This window comes from Oncorhynchus tshawytscha, linkage group LG09 (assembly GCF_018296145.1).
Source record: "Oncorhynchus tshawytscha isolate Ot180627B linkage group LG09, Otsh_v2.0, whole genome shotgun sequence".
NCBI lineage: Eukaryota > Metazoa > Chordata > Actinopteri > Salmoniformes > Salmonidae > Oncorhynchus > Oncorhynchus tshawytscha.
Window position 1 is genome coordinate 57,627,137 of NC_056437.1, and position 15,763 is coordinate 57,642,899.

The 15,763-nt window shown below is 41.7% G+C and overlaps 2 protein-coding genes across 6 annotated transcripts in view; one reads left to right on the plus strand and one right to left on the minus strand.

Moving 5' to 3' along the window:
• camkk1a (calcium/calmodulin-dependent protein kinase kinase 1, alpha a) overlaps nucleotides 1–10,080 on the plus strand; it is a 137,701-nt gene extending 127,621 nt beyond the window's left edge. Inside the window, exons 16-17 of one of the 4 annotated variants that reach the window (XM_024432641.2) lie at nucleotides 9,181–9,305; nucleotides 9,504–10,080. In XM_024432641.2, coding sequence (XP_024288409.1) covers nucleotides 9,181–9,274 — 94 coding nt within the window. In that variant the 3' untranslated portion in view covers nucleotides 9,275–9,305; nucleotides 9,504–10,080. Of the gene's footprint in view, nucleotides 1–3,373; nucleotides 3,422–4,965; nucleotides 7,201–9,180 lie in introns of those variants that run through there. The other 3 variants (XM_024432639.2, XM_024432640.2, XM_024432642.2) reach the window with 3 other exon arrangements.
• The window catches only part of LOC112258331 (purinergic receptor P2X, ligand-gated ion channel, 1), a 57,484-nt gene continuing 51,801 nt past the window's right edge, over nucleotides 10,081–15,763 (minus strand). For both annotated transcript variants that reach the window (XM_024432643.2, XM_024432644.2), the window contains one exon: nucleotides 10,081–10,868. In XM_024432643.2, coding sequence (XP_024288411.1) covers nucleotides 10,863–10,868 — 6 coding nt within the window. In that variant the 3' untranslated portion in view covers nucleotides 10,081–10,862. The remainder of the gene's footprint in view (nucleotides 10,869–15,763) is intronic.

A 15,763-nucleotide genomic window follows, 5' to 3' on the forward strand; every position in this document is an offset into this window, starting at 1 on the left:
ACGATGCGATGCGCAGTTTGCCCGCTTTGGCCAGCCATGTAGTGTAATCTCAGATAATGGACCCCAATTCTCCTGTTTTGAGTTCCGGAAATATTCTGCAGAATACGAATTTGAGCATGTCACCTCATCGCTATGTCACCCTGCCGACTCTGCCTTCCCAAAATCCAACGGGAAGGCAGAGTCAGTAGTCAAAATTGCGAAGGCAAGGATGCCTGGAAAGCGGTCCTGCAGTGGCGCAATACCCTCAACTGAAGGCATGAATAGCAGCCCGACCTAGCGCCTCATGGCAAGGAGCTTAAAAGCAGCTCTGCCAGTAGCCAACACTCTCCTGGAGCCCTGTGTGGTGACGTACATGCTGGAGAAGCTTTGTCACAGAGGACAGATGCCCAAGTTCATCAATGACAAATCAGCAAATTACTTACCTGAGCTTATGGTAGGTGAAGCTGTGCGGATGAATCCACTACCAGGGGACCAGACGGGCCTCTGGAGACTCGCATCCTGTGTGCATAAAGTTGCACCACGCTCCTACTTGGTCAAAGTGAATGGATCACTGTACCATCGTAATAGGGTTGACCTTCGGGTTGCTGAGCCAGCACCTACTCAGAACCCTGATGGTCATAGGGGTCGCATGACAAAGAACGGACCCCCAGCAAGTCATGGGCCTGACTCACTGGGCGAAGAGACAAGGGATTACAGGGCAGCTGCTCCCTCGCCCATCAGTACTCCCATGTTCATAAGCACTCCCCTAAGATAGTCATGTGACATGCCTGCCGTGATCCCACAGTCCTCACAGAAAAGCCCCTTGTCTTTTCACGCTGTGGGAGGCTGTCCCTGACACCTAAAATACTTCTGTAGGTCTGTAGGTTTCGTATTATGGATTGTTGACCGTCAAAGATTTATTTTGAAACTTTTTTTTAAGAAGTTTAAAAATTTGAAAAGTGAAAAGATCAAAATGTGTTTAAAAATAGTTTAACAAAACTTAACTGTTCATGTTGGATGTTTATTAATAGGTTTGTTTTGATTGTGAATTGACAGCTCCTTTCCTATTTTATAAAATGGAATATGTTAAAAGTGTAAGATGGCACGTTGTTTACCATCTGTTGGTAAATGTTAATTACTGCAACAACAGTGTTTTTACCCGTGTGCTTGATATACCCAGATGTATTGGAATGTGCTGAACAACACTAGTTACTTGCATCAATGACTCTGTCTTGTCATTTAACATCCAAACAGAACATAGTGCCACCCATACGGGCCGCTCCCAAGGACTGTGAACTCTCGTTCTCCGTGGCCGACGTGAGCAAGACATTTAAGCGTGCTAACCCTCTCAAGGCTGCCGGCCCAGATGTAATCCTTAACCGTGTCCTCATAGCATGCGCAGACCAGCTGGCTGGAATGTTTACAGATATATTCAATCTCTCCCTATCCCAGTGTGCTGTCCCCACTTGCTTCAAGATACCCACCATTGTTCCTGTACCCAAGAAAGTGAAGGTAACTGAACTAAATGACTATCGCCCCATAGCACGCACTTCTGTCATCATGAAGTGCTTTGAGAAGCTAGTTAAGGATCATATCACCGCCACCTTACCCGACACCCTAGGGCCTAGACCCACTGCAATTTGCGTACCGCCCCAATAGGTCCACAGATGAAGCAATCACCATCGCACTGCATACTGCCCTATCCCACCTAGACAAGCAGAACACCTACAGCATGTAAGAATGCTGTTCATTGACTACAGCTCAGCCTTCAGGCTGGGTCTGAACCCAACCTGTGCATCTGGGACCTGGAATTCCTGATAGGCTGCCCCAGGTGGTGAAGGTAGCAGCACCTCCACCCCGCTGATCCTCAACACAGGGGCCCCACAGGGGTGTGTGCTCAGCCCCCTCCTGGACTCCCTGTTCACCCATGACTGTGTGGCCATGCACGCCTCCAACTCAATCATGAAGTTTTCAGACGAAACAACAGTGGTAGGCTTGATTACCAACAACGGCGAGACAGCGTACAGGGAGGAGGTGAGGGCCCTGGCGAAGTGGTGAGAGGAAAACAACCTCTCCCTTAACGTCAACAAAACAAAGGAGCTGACCATCCATCTTCCTCACATTCCAGAAGTTTCAATAGGGTTCAGGTCTGGAGATTGGGCTGGTCATGACAGGGTCTTGATCTGGTGGTCCTCCATCCACACCTTGATTGACCTGGCTGTGTGGCATGGAGCATTTTCCTGCTGGAAAAAACAATCCTCAGAGTTGGGGAACATTGTCAGAGTAGAAGGAAGCAAGTTTTCTTCCAGGACAACCTTGTACGTGGATTTCTTTCATGCATCCTTCACAAAGACAAATCTGACCGATTCCAGCCTTGCTGTCGCACCCACTGTGAAATTTGGTGGAGGATTTCTGAACTCTTCCTAAGTTAAAACATTAGTATTGTGTTGTTTAAAAATGAATATGAACTAATTTTCTTTGCATTATTCGAGGTCTGACAACACTGCATCTTTTTTGTTATTTTGAACCGTTTTCATTTTCTGCAAATAAATTCTCTAAATGTAATGATGGGGCTGTGAGTCGGAAGCGGGTTCAGGTGAAACGTTTTAATAAAACAACAAAACCAAGAACACGACACTAACATAAGGCAGTATACCGATGCACAAGAACAATACCAACTGGTGAGTGAACATGGGAGAGTGACATATAAAGGGGAGGAAATTATGAAGGTAATGGAGTCCAGGTGTGAATCATAATGATTCACAGGTGCGCGTAATGATGAGTGCCAGGTGTGTGTAATGATGAATCCCAGGACCGGTGGTTAGTATTCTGGTGACATCGTACGCCAGAGGGGAGGAGCAGGAGCAGACGTGACACTAAATGACAATATTTTTATTTGGAATTTGGGAGATATGTAGTCAGTAGTTTATAGAATAAAACAAAAATGTTAATTTTACCCAAACACATACCTATAAATAGTCAAACCAATTTTTTCCAGAGCTGTATGTGTATGCGGCCAATACTATTTTATTTTATTTTAACCCTGCCCATCAACTTGGAAGCACAACACCACTGCCCCCTGCTGAGGACATGACCCAACCACCCCGTCTCTACAAACCTTACACACTAATGTAGGCTAACTGACATTGCATGACAGACGGATGCTTTCAGGCACAGATCTAGGATCAGCTTACCCTCCACAGACCCTATCCCTAACCGTTAGGGAAAAACCTCAAAGCTGAGCTGATCAATGTCGAAGGGCAACTGACTCCCGGATGAGTGTAGTGGTGGAAGGATGCTCATAGCTCTCCGTCACCCTCCAACGACCTCTCCTGACCTCAGGCTCTGACCTCTGACTCTGTGTCCGTTTTCTTTCCCGCTCTATCTGCTGCAGGGATGCGTGGCCGTTCCGCCACTCTTTAAAACTCCACCCCTCTCTAAGGTAAAGTTGTGTGGTCATTGGTCTGGCACGCTGTCTGTCAAAATTCCTAACAACCCCCCATCCTGTTGTCCTTATCCATTGGTGTTCCTTCATGAGAATCGCGGGGCAAATGTTTTTCCCCAACTGTCAATCCAACTGTGACTCAAAAGTCTCCGACTGCCATCTCCCTGTGTTACATATAACATGTGTTGTTGTCACCATTTCTGTGTTGTCATTGAAGATGGTGTTTCTTGCCTGTCTCAATGCGATGACATTAGATGGCTCTTGTTTCTCGCCACGTGTATGATAGAGATTAAATATGTGACAGGTTACAAGACCTTATTTAAATTTGTGACAAAAATAGGACTTTACAGTTTATAAAAGTGCAGACTCCGAGCTTCGAAATGGCATATCGTATACTGCAATTGGAGAAAATTATGGGAAAGTAATGCTGCTATGAAAGTTGATATACTTGTTTACCCACTTTTGAGGTTTTTACACTTGCTGGAGAGCTCTTCTTTGTGTACACCCATTCAGCATTGTACACACCCTCTTAAGCCTTAGTCCCACCCATCTCTAAGATTTCACATGTGAACGGATATTTTGTCTCCTTTGTTCATCAGCACCATATTATCTGTTATCAAAGTCAGGAACGATCCTGTCTTTCTCCCTATAGCTAAGTGCTTTCTCCTTGGCTACCCACATGCAAAAATACTGCAGTTTACTATAGAATACTACTGTACTTACTATAGAATTCTGTAGTAAACTGGTATACTGTAGAATACTATACTACACACCTCAATCATGTGTAGTACTTACTATAGAAATGTGTAGTATACTGTGCAATACTACAGTAAATACTACAGTATACTACAGACTGCAAAAACATCACAGTAAATACTACAGTAATATCCACAACAACCCTACAGTCTGCAAAAACACTACAGTAAATACTTTAGTATATACTACACTATTTCATTTGCATACACCCTGCACATTCCCCTCCCCATATCCCAATTTGTGCCACCAATATCTATACTTGGCATGTAGGTTTCTCATTTATGGGTGGCACAAATTGGGATATATTGTGTTCCCTTCAGGTTATAGAAAAGAGCAGAAGCTCTGAACTATCTGTTCAGACTTTAGTCCTACCTACCTACCTACAAGTTATGGAAAATTTGCTCTTGGAGTATTTTGTCCAGTAGATTTCCTCAAAGACAAAGCCCCCACTGCTATGTCAAAGCTTTAAAAAAAAACACTACAGTAAATACTATACGGAAGTCTGCAAAAACACTACAGTGAATACTATAGTATTTAACCATAGTATACTATAGGATTTTTTTTCTCTTTTGGGAGAAATTAGGCTTGTCATTTTATATTTGTATTCATATTTACAGATCACATACCAGTTTGTGATTAAGGCACATGAAAGTTCACATTTTCAAGAAGGCAACAACAACAAAAATATGTATTTGTTTTTACATTTTCTCTCTTTCCCTGTCTCTTGCTCTCTCTCTCTCTCTCTCTCTCTCTTCCCCTCTATATGTCTCCTGTCACTCTTTCAGAAAGGGCAGCAGTGGAGAGGGAAGTAGGGAGGGAGAGCTTGAAGACCTACATGAAGATGAACTCTTCTCCTGAATCCCGTTCCTCCTCCTCTCCTCCAGTCAGCTTAGCTCAGCCCAGTTCTACACATCCCTCTTAACCGCAATCTTATGCTCCTACCTTCAGTGCTTCTGGACTGAAACAGTGTTTTTACTTGTGAGAAGTGGTTCAACTCAAGCATGGCTTCCCCTTTAAAAATGATATGCCGTTCCCCTTTAAAGCCCAATCTGTACATTGCCTCTCCCTTTAAATCTATGATGCACTCCGCTCTTCTAATCCTGTCCTTCCCTCCATCCCTCCCTGATCTCTCCTCACTCCATCATTGCGTGTAATCACCCAAAGAAGCACATAGAACCCAGACAACACTGTACCACTGCCAGGCGTACTCAAGACTACTGGAAATTCCTGCTGTATGTCCGTCTGCTGGCATTATGTTGCTGAGGAGAAGAGGAATTTTTGTCTGTCGTGTTTCGATGTCACTTTACCTAGACAATGCATGGTGAACGTTATCGCCGTTCAGAGACTCTCTAGGCACCATTCACAGTGGACAATATTGATGCCCTAAGAGCCAGCATGACCAAAAGACTGGAGCATGCAACTGACATTATTACGCCCCCTACCGTTTGAAACAAGACATACACACAGGGCTTTTTTTCAGTAGTTTGAAGGGGCAATCTGCAGACGCTTCATACATTTTTGGACTTATAAATGTATTAATTATATATACGTATGATTCTTGAAGAATATAACTTATAAATGCCTCATAAGCTTAGTTTAACTGTCATACCCCATCAGAACCAAAAGCTTGTTTTACTCCAATGTCTGTAAACACACACTGTATAGCCTCAAAATATGCTTGACACTATCATTTGTATATATTGAAGGGTCAGTCCTTGCATCCATAGCTCTGTCTATTAATATCAGAGTGTTTACATTTTTCCAGGCCCATCCTTCAGCTTTTTACCAAAACAGAGGGGAACCTTTTTGTTATTGTTTCATCTGCGGATTGCCCCATTAATGTTGCAGCGTTGTACATAGATCATAAATGTGTGTGTCAGTGTAATGTCATCGTTTGCTATCTCACCCGTACATGCTAAGCTGTCAACATAACCCTTAAGTAATAATAATAATAATATATTTTATTTTAAGCGCTTTACAAGACACCCAAATTCACTTTACATACACAATCTAATCTGCACGATTAAAAGCAATAAAATCATACATTAAAATGAGTAAGTATATAAAACTACACCGAACACAAGGACAGACTAACCAGGAAAAAAAACTAAACAGGATGACACTAACTAGGGAAGTGAGGGATCTCTAAGACAACAGATAATGTGAAGAGGTGTGTCTTTAGTGTGGACTTGAATATGTGTATGGATTGTGAGGTTTTGACATGGAGAGGGAGGGAGTTCCAGAGTTGGGGTGGGGGCTGCAATGTGAGAGATGGGTAGGAGGCCAATGTCAGAAAAGCGCAGTGAAGTGCAGGGGTGCAGGAGGTCAGTAAGGTATGTGAGCATTTTTGAAGATGATCCTGTATTGAACTGGGAGCCAGTGGAGTTTCAGGATGGGGGTGATGTGGCCCCAAGGTTTGGTGTCTGTGTGGACTGGTCTCTTCCTCTCTGTTGCTCTAATTGTCTCCCCTTCATTCTCTAATGTTTTTAGTAGGGTACAGAATTAGAGAAGGGCTGTTTCTCTGAATCTCAGGCAGTAGGATGAAGCAAGCCTGTTTCTCTCCCCTGTCTCCTAGACTCTGACAAGAAGCAGCAACCTATCCTCCCTAAAACACATTTGAAGCCCACAATTGTGAAAGGGGGAACACTAATCATATTTATGCAGCCAATTAATCACCGTCCCAGAACCAAGTAAATGTTTTATTTCAATTTAGGAAAAACTTCATTGGAAATTGGCCCATTCATTGATAGGGATTCATGTGAGATTGTACAGCAGTAAACTGAGTTATTTGTCCTTTAGACATTCTTCTGGATTTCAAAATGGAAGTGAAAGCAGGTAATGGTGTTTGTATGTACTGTTTCTTGATTAGTAAAAGGTTAATTTATGAAATAAATTTGAATAATTGTGTTATTCTCACAACATCCAAGCATGGTGAAGGCTGCACAAATGTAATAATTGTGTTATTCTCACAACATCCAAGCATGGTGAAGGCTGCACAAATGTAATAATTGTGTTATTCTCACAACATCCAAGCATGGTGAAGGCTGCACAAATGTAATAATTGTGTTATTCTCACAACATCCAAGCATGGTGAAGGCTGCACAAATGTAATAATTGGTTATGACATTTAAATGTAGTTAAAGTAGGAGTTTGGTGGTCACTTTATGAAGTGTTAGAGTTAGACCAAGAGTTTAAAGTAATACAGAAATTATTGGTATTTCAGTTGTGGTTAGGATATATTGACCAAATTATCAGGAAAGTTTTAGATGTATTTTCCCTTCAAAATGCCCCTGGACGGCCCTAGAAGCGTGTGTGTAAGTGTGTGTGATGGATAATCTCCAGTTAGACTGTGCTGTAATCAGAGGGAGCTTTCAGAACTTTAATAGCTGTCATGGTGTGTTTCTTTGTTTGGTTGTGACAAACAGCTAAAGAGGGGACTCTCTCTCTTCCCCCCCCTCCCTATCTGCCTCTCCCTCTCTTCCCCTTCTTTTTCCTTCTCCCTTCCTCCACACCACTCTCTCCTTCTCTGTCTCCCTCTCTATCCCTCCACCTCTCTCTGTTTCCCTCCCTCTCTCTCTGCCAGCTCAGGCTCTTTGTACTGTGTATGAAAGCGTGTTGTCAGTCAGAGCACAGCGATCTGTTCCACAGCTCTTCCAGGGACCATTACAATATGGTGATTAGCAACAACACAAACAACAACTATCTATTCACAACCACACAATCCCCATGTGGCAGATAATGGCCCAGTAGAGTGATTTCCATTCATCCCTCTCTTCCGACTTGATGCAATTCTATTGTGCAAAACACTCTTGAAATTAGGTTCTGAGGATCGATAGGAGGGTAGCATATACATATACAAGGGTCAATGCCACTTCTGAATTGAGCCTCTGTGATTTGAGCCTCTCAATTTTAAAAACTACTAATTGTGTGCACAAACATAGAAATGATGGACACAATTTATGCAACTTCAAAACATGTTTCCTATAATATCATCTTAGTCATGCAGTATTTATAGGCAGTATGGAAGACCTGATGTCAATAGATGTGTGTTTGGGAGATGTGTATTATTGCTCTGTCTCTCTAAGACCAGGATTCAGTCTTATCACACTGTTGACAATTCAGCTTTTAAAGGCAATGTTCCTACATTTGCTGATATTGCATTCATGGTAAACGTTGCAGATGACGGCGCATTCGGAAATTACCTTTGAATGGCACATTGTCGACAGCTGCGATATAGGGAATAGCCACTATATAGGGAATAGCCACTATATAGGGAATAGCTACTATATAGGGAATAGCCACTATATAGGGAATAGCAACTATATAGGGAATAGCCACTATATAGGGAATAGCCACTATATAGGGAATAGCAACTATATAGGGAATATCCACTATAGGGAATAGCTACTGTATAGGGAATAGCCACTGTATAGGGAATAGCCACTACATAGTATATATATAGGGATTAGCGTGCCATTTTGGATTTATCGTAACCCTCTGGTGGACATATCAGTGCACCTGTTAGGTGCTACAGTCAGAGAATGGGTAGAGGGATTGTAGTGGAAGAAAAAAGCTTTATTCTGCATTCCCTGTTAGCTGGGCCAGAGAGTGTTCTCTCTTTCACTCACTTATTCCATCTTCTCTTTTTCCCAGTCTTTTTCTTCTTCATTGCCCTGCTGTTGCCTTTACACGTCAGTGTCACCTATTTACGGCAGCCATATTTAATTGTGCTTCCGTCTTTGTGAATATATATATATTTATTAATCATTTCTATTACTGGTACATGCAATTTCAAGTGCAGAGTTTCAATCAACCATATGAAGAGCTTGCTTTGTTTTCTGCTATGGCTTTTTATTTTGTTACCTTTACTTTTTTCCCCTGTTACCTTTAGGGTGAACGCTATGTTCGTGTTGCGCTGGACGTAGTTGCTTTTTGATGGAGCTTTTAAGGGTTTGTCTTAACCCACAGACTGACCGGTGACTAACTTCTCCTAACTGTAGGGCTGTTGGGATCGGAACAAAGACGGCACCTGTTGTGAACCAGCTGTCTGCCATGTTCAAGTCCCCTCTGATGAGATGGCACTTTATATGTTGACGGTGATGCTAAAGGGAAACACCGTTTTTTTGTAAGTCTGTCTGGAGCACTGCACTCGCAAGAATCTTTATCCGTGTCTAAGGTGTATTCACCTTTGTAATGTATGTGTGTGTATGTACAGATATGTGTGTGTGTCAGAAGTGCAATGTTGTTGTCATTAGATTACTTCAGTGTTGTGTTCTGATTCTAAATGCACTCAGGTGCTCTTTCTTTCTGTCTATTATTCCAGGTACATTACATTGTCTTGGGAGTTGAGCTGGATGATATTGACACTTTTATAATTCCTTCAACCAGGGGTAAAGAGGGAATCGTCTTCAACAGCTGAAACAGGTCTGTGAGTGAGAGTGTACATAATGTTAAGATTAGGACAGTGTCATGGTTTTAGCATCGCTGCTATGTATCATATGGGATTGTCCAGTCTCTGTGTTAAAGGTCCTGTTTCCTGTGTTGATAGATGTCTTGCACTGTTTCGCATTTCTCTGAAGCCCTGTTCATACCTGGTGCTAATCTGCATCGTGTCCTGTTCTCTTCCACATTATTATTGTGTCCACATTTTAAAGATGTATTGTGAAATGATTTTCATCAGAACTTATAGCGGACAAGATCAGGATGAAGGATGCATGTTAGAAGCAGGTATGAATGGGGCTTGAATGTCAAGGTTTGTAAAGTCCCACAAACAAAAAAAGCATGGCACACCTGTACTGAATGCAGCTGTTACAATGTGAATATGTACCAAATATATACAGAAGCTATTTTTGCATGCTTTTTGTACACCTAGCCACACAATAAAAGACAAATTATTATAATCATTTTTTAATAATTTTGTATTTTGTAAGTAACCTGTAAAAGGGTATACAAGGATAAAACCTAAACTCAGAACATGGTTTATTGAATTCACATGGCAATCGCAAACTGTAAATGAGAAAGATTTAACCTAAAATACATAATTATTTATGTGTCTTTCAATGTGGAGTAACCCACCAGTAGTCATTCTAGTGTTGTCTCTCGAAGACAACATTGAGGGCTCTGTGGCGATGGAAGAGGTTGGAAATGGGTGGTGGGCTGTTATAACCGTGTTATAAACATGTTATGGAACTGTGTTATAATGGTCATATCAAGTTGGAAATCCGTGGTTCTCCCATAAAGTAGAAGGGCTGCTAAAAATGTGTTATAAACCATGGAGCTTTGAGGTAATGAACCAACACTCAACTAATACTCAGTGCTAATTCTGCAATGTTGAGAGAACAGTGCTTTTAGGGTTAGGGTATTCTTATTCTTATTATGAGGTGAACAAAGGAGGGCGGCTGCTTCTGTCTCTGAAAGAATAATATCCTGTATTTATCTTGGGTTTATCTCCTAAACAGATAGCATCATTTGAGGTCTGTTGCCAAGATTTGAAGGTATAAATAATTAGCAGTTGAATAATTGAGCTGAAGAGAGAAGAATGTTGTTTGAGACTGTATTTTCCTGTCCAAGTGTCCTTTGCATGGCCTGTACAGCCTGGAGTCTGTGTTCTCCAGAGTTGGAGCCGGATCCACCTGTTTCTGCTGTCTGGAGCCCAAGAGTCATGAATCTGCCCTTTTTAGGATCACTCCTGTAGGAGAGGAACAGAAAACATGGCCATGTTCAAATGGGACTTTAAAAACAGGCCATTTAGCCCACTGGGCAGTTCAATAGGCCTATGTCACAGGGGGCATAGATTAGAGTGTGCACATAAGGAAAGAATTGTCAGATGTTAAATGTTTTGAAGTCCTAAGAATTGACTCTCCACAAATACTTTAACTTTCTCATGTGGTTAACTGATGTGTTTCTTCTGGTCCATGTTTGAATACTTTCCAAAATGCATCCTTCCGTCCTCCTTCCCTTCCTTGACTTAAGTATTGACGGTAAGTATGTAAGCAATGGTTCTAATGCATAGCGTCTACCTATCCAAGTCATGTCAGATCAGGGATTACTGTAGTTAAGAAATAATATATATATATTTTTTAAATTAGTCCACTCCCACTGGGCACACCACGTAATTTCAAAGTCGAAGTAAAAAGGTCTATGTGTAGCTGGTGTAGGGAGTCAGGCGCAGGGCAGCAGATATGAGTAATCAACGTACTTTTACTCAAAATGTCCAATGTACAAAGTAACATCACGAGCACACCATAACAGACCGAAAATACAAATAAACAATCACTCACAAATACAACATGGGGAACAGAGGGTTAAATAATAAACAAGTAATTAGTTGAGTGAAGCCAGGTGTGAAAAGACAAATACAGAACAAATGGAAAATGAAAAGTGGATCGGCGATGGCTAGAAAGCCGGTGACGTCGTCCGCCGAACGAACAAAGAGAGGCACCGACTTCGGCGGAAGTCGTGACAGTCATTAATTGGGTCATATTTGGTTGAGACGTTGATTAATTGCAACCTATATTCACCCACTCAAAAAGACAGCCAAAAGTTAGTTGAATTTCCAATATGTTACCACTATGCTTTCAACCATCTAAAAGCACAACCAAATTCCAATGAAAAACAATGTCTGATTTTTGGTTAAGTTGTCAACCAAATGTCTATCACTGTGCTTTCAACCATTTAAAACCAGAGAAAAGCTAAAATAGGAGTTCAATGTCATGTTTTTATTTTTATTATGTTGTTTCTAATCACCACATTGTAATTCATGTGTTATCACTGTGCTTCATCTAATAGCAAAATTCTGTACAGATTATTACAGCAATTGTGAAGATCTCCACAGACCTATGACAACCTATGCATGGAATCTTGGAAATTCACACTTCATGTGATTACATAATAAGAAATGTATAGTTACAGTAACCTCAATGTGGACAGTAGTTAATTAAGATGGAGGATGGCTGACGTTATACATGCCCGTAACCAATTGTGCTATTTTGTTCGTTTTTTTAGTTGTTTGCAACTTATTTTTGTACTTATTTTGTACATATTGTTGCTGCTACCATCAGTTATGACTGAAAATAACTTCTGGACATCAGAACTGGGATTACTCACCACGAACTGGAAGAAGCTTTTTCCTTTAACGAGTCCGACGAGAAAGATATACTGCTCTCCTGGGAACAGGCCCAGATTCCCGTCATTTGCGTGAAGAAAGGAGTATGCAGATCGGACTACCTTTTGAGAATCCGTAGGCGAGCGACTAAACTCCCAATGTCATCAATTCTACTTGCTAACATGCAATCGTTGGAAAATAAAATTTATGACCTACGATTAAGATTATCCTACCAACGGGACATTAAGAACTGTAATATCTTATGTTTCACAGAGTTGTGGCTGAACGACAGCAAGGATAATATAGAGCTGGGGGGATTTTCAATGCACTGGCAGAACAGAGAAGCTACATCTGGTAAGACAAGGGGTGGGGGGGGTGTGTGTCTTTTTGTCAATAACAGCTGGTGCGCGATGTCTAATATTGAAGAATTCTCAAGGTATTTCTCCCCTGAAGTAGAGTACATTATGATAAGCTGTAGACCACACTATCTACCAACAGAGTTCTCATCTATATTATTCTTAGCCTTCTATTTACCACCACAGACTGACCAATGTAGGCACTAAGACCGCACTCAACCAACTCTTTAAAGCCATTTGCAAACAAGAAAATGCTCACCCAGAAGCGACGCTCCTAGTGGCCAGGGACTTTAATGCAGGTGTCATGATGTTGCCCTCTTTGGGTACAGCGAGCACCATCCTCCGATCTCTGCTTCTACAACCAGACTGCTGTGGTCAGAGAGAGGTCCTAAATTCCTCAGGAGAAGACCCCGCCTCATGGCCACATTGTTCTCTATGAAAATTCACTCTGTATAAGAGACAAAGGAATTTCTTCCACCTCACAGAACTTGAGGTCCGAACAAATGTCATATTCCGGAGAAGGTATAAAACTTGGGGAAGCTCATGGGAGACGGTGTGGCCACATTACCATAACGCTGTTTATATAATAGCCTCAGATATGAGGTTTTACATCTAATTGTTGTATAAGAAGAATGAGTGAGTATGATACTGTTTGTAAAATTTCAAATAAAACCCAACTTTGAGAAATTCTAATCAGACCATGTTTCTCTCAATCACAGGAGGATGAAGGTTGCAGACCATTGCTGAATATGTTAACCATACCACGTGGTTAAACTCTTAGACTATCGATACCGACAGAATAAGAACAAGTCTTTGATGTTAATTAGTCAGAGAGAGCGCGAGAGAGAGCGCTAGAGAGAGAGAGAGAGAGAGATCTGATGTGGATGCTACGCTACAGGATTGTTTTGCTAGCACAGACTGGAATATGTTCCGGGATTCATCCAATGGCATTGAGGAGCATACACTTCAGTCATCGGCTTCGTCCCCACAGTGACCGTACGTACATATCCCAAACAGAGTTATGGATTACAGGCAAAATCCGCATCGAGCTAAAGGCTAGAGCTGCCGCTTTCAAGTAGCGGGACACTAATCCGGACGCCTATAAGAAATCCCGCTATGCCCTCAGACGAACCATCAAACAGGCAAAGCGTCAATACAGGACGAAGATGGAATCCTACTACACCGGCTCTGATGCTCGTCGGATGTGGCAGGGCTTGAAAACTATTACGGACTACAAAGGGAAACCCAGACGCTAGCTGCCCAGTGACACGAGCCTACCAGATGAGCTAAATTCCTTCTATGTTATACCCCCTGTATATAGCAAATCAAATGTATTAGTCACATACACATGGTTAGCAGATGTTAATGTGAGTGTAGCGAAATGCTTGTGCTTCTAGTTCCGACAATACAGTAATAACCAACGAGTAGTCTAACCTAACAATTCCAAAACTACTACCTTATACACACAAGTGTAAAGGGATAAAGAATATGTACATAAAGATATATGAATGAGTGATGGTACAGAACGGCATAGGCAAGATGGAGTAGATGGTATAGAGTACAGTATATACATATGAGATGAGTAATGTAGGGTATGTAAACCAAGTGGCATAGTTTAAAGTGGCTAGTGATACATGTATTACATAAAGATGCAGTAGATGATATAGAGTACAGTATATACATATACATATGAGATGAGTAATGTAGGGTATGTAAACATTATATTAAGTAGCATTGTTTAAAGTGGCTAGTGATATATTTTTACATCAATTTCCATCAATTTTCATTATTAAAGTGGCTGGAGTTGAGTGTGTTTTGGCAGCAGCCACTCAATGTTAGTGGTGGCTGTTTAACAGTCTGATAGAGGCTGTTTTTTAGTCTCTCGGTCCCCGCTTTGATGCACCTGTACTGACCTCGCCTTCTGGATGATAGCGGGGTGAACAGGCAGTGGCTCGGGTGGTTGTTGTCCTTGATGATCTTTATGGCCTTCCTGTGACATCGGGTGGTGTCGGTGTCCTGGAGGGCAGGTAATTTGCCCCCGGTGATGCGTTGTGCAGACCTCACTACCCTCTAGAGAGCCTTACGGTTGTGGGCGGAGCAGTTGCCATACCAGGCGGTGATACAGCCCGACAGGATGCTCTCGATTGTGCATCTGTAGAAGTTTGTGTGCTTTTGGTGACAAGCCAAATTTCTTCAGCCTCCTGCGCCTTCTTCACGACGCTGTCTGTGTGGGTGGAACAATTCAGTTTGTCCGTGATGTGTACGCCGAGGAACTTAAAACTTACTACCCCTTACTAGCCTCGTAATTGTTATGTTATCCACCTGGAGTGACACATGGAAAGAACAGGGCTACTTCTTCATTTCTCAAAAGAAAAACATCAACCATCAATTTCTAAAGACTGTTGACATCTTGTGGAAGCCATATAGGAACTGCAACCAGATTCCTATTAAAATGGGCTTACCATAGAAAACTAATGGAAAACAGATTGACCTCAAAAAAATAATTCCCTGGATGGATTGTGCTCGGGGTTTCGCCTGCCAAATCAGTTCTGTTATACTCACAGACATTATTCAAACAGTTTTAGAAAGTGTTCTATCCAAATCCACTAATAATATGCATATCCTAGCTTCTGGGCCTGAGTAGCAGGCAGTTTACTTTGGGCACGCTTTTCATCCGGACGTGAAAATACTGCCCCCTATCCCTAAGAGGTTTTAAGGGCTTGTAAGTAAGCATTTGTTGTATTCGGCGCATGTGACAAATTAAGTTTGATTTCATTTAATTTGAATAATAATAATTTACTACATTTATTTTCATAACAATCTCAAAGCACTTCAAAAGCAAAACACAAACAACCAATACATCATTATGAGTAGCCTAGCTATAGTTGGCTAGGCCAACCAATAGAGGTTGGTCTTTGAATGCATGCATCCTTGAAAGATGGAGAGATCAGAGGAAGGTGGTCAGGGAGATGGTTGATGATGGATGTGGATGTGTTACTCATTTTAGGTTGTAAAATAGCCTTAACTTCAGGCTATTTACTGTGTTACAAAAGTAATATTGAATTGTGTTTGGTTGACAACACAGCCAAAAAACATTTAAAGGAGATCTGAGCCACTGGCTTA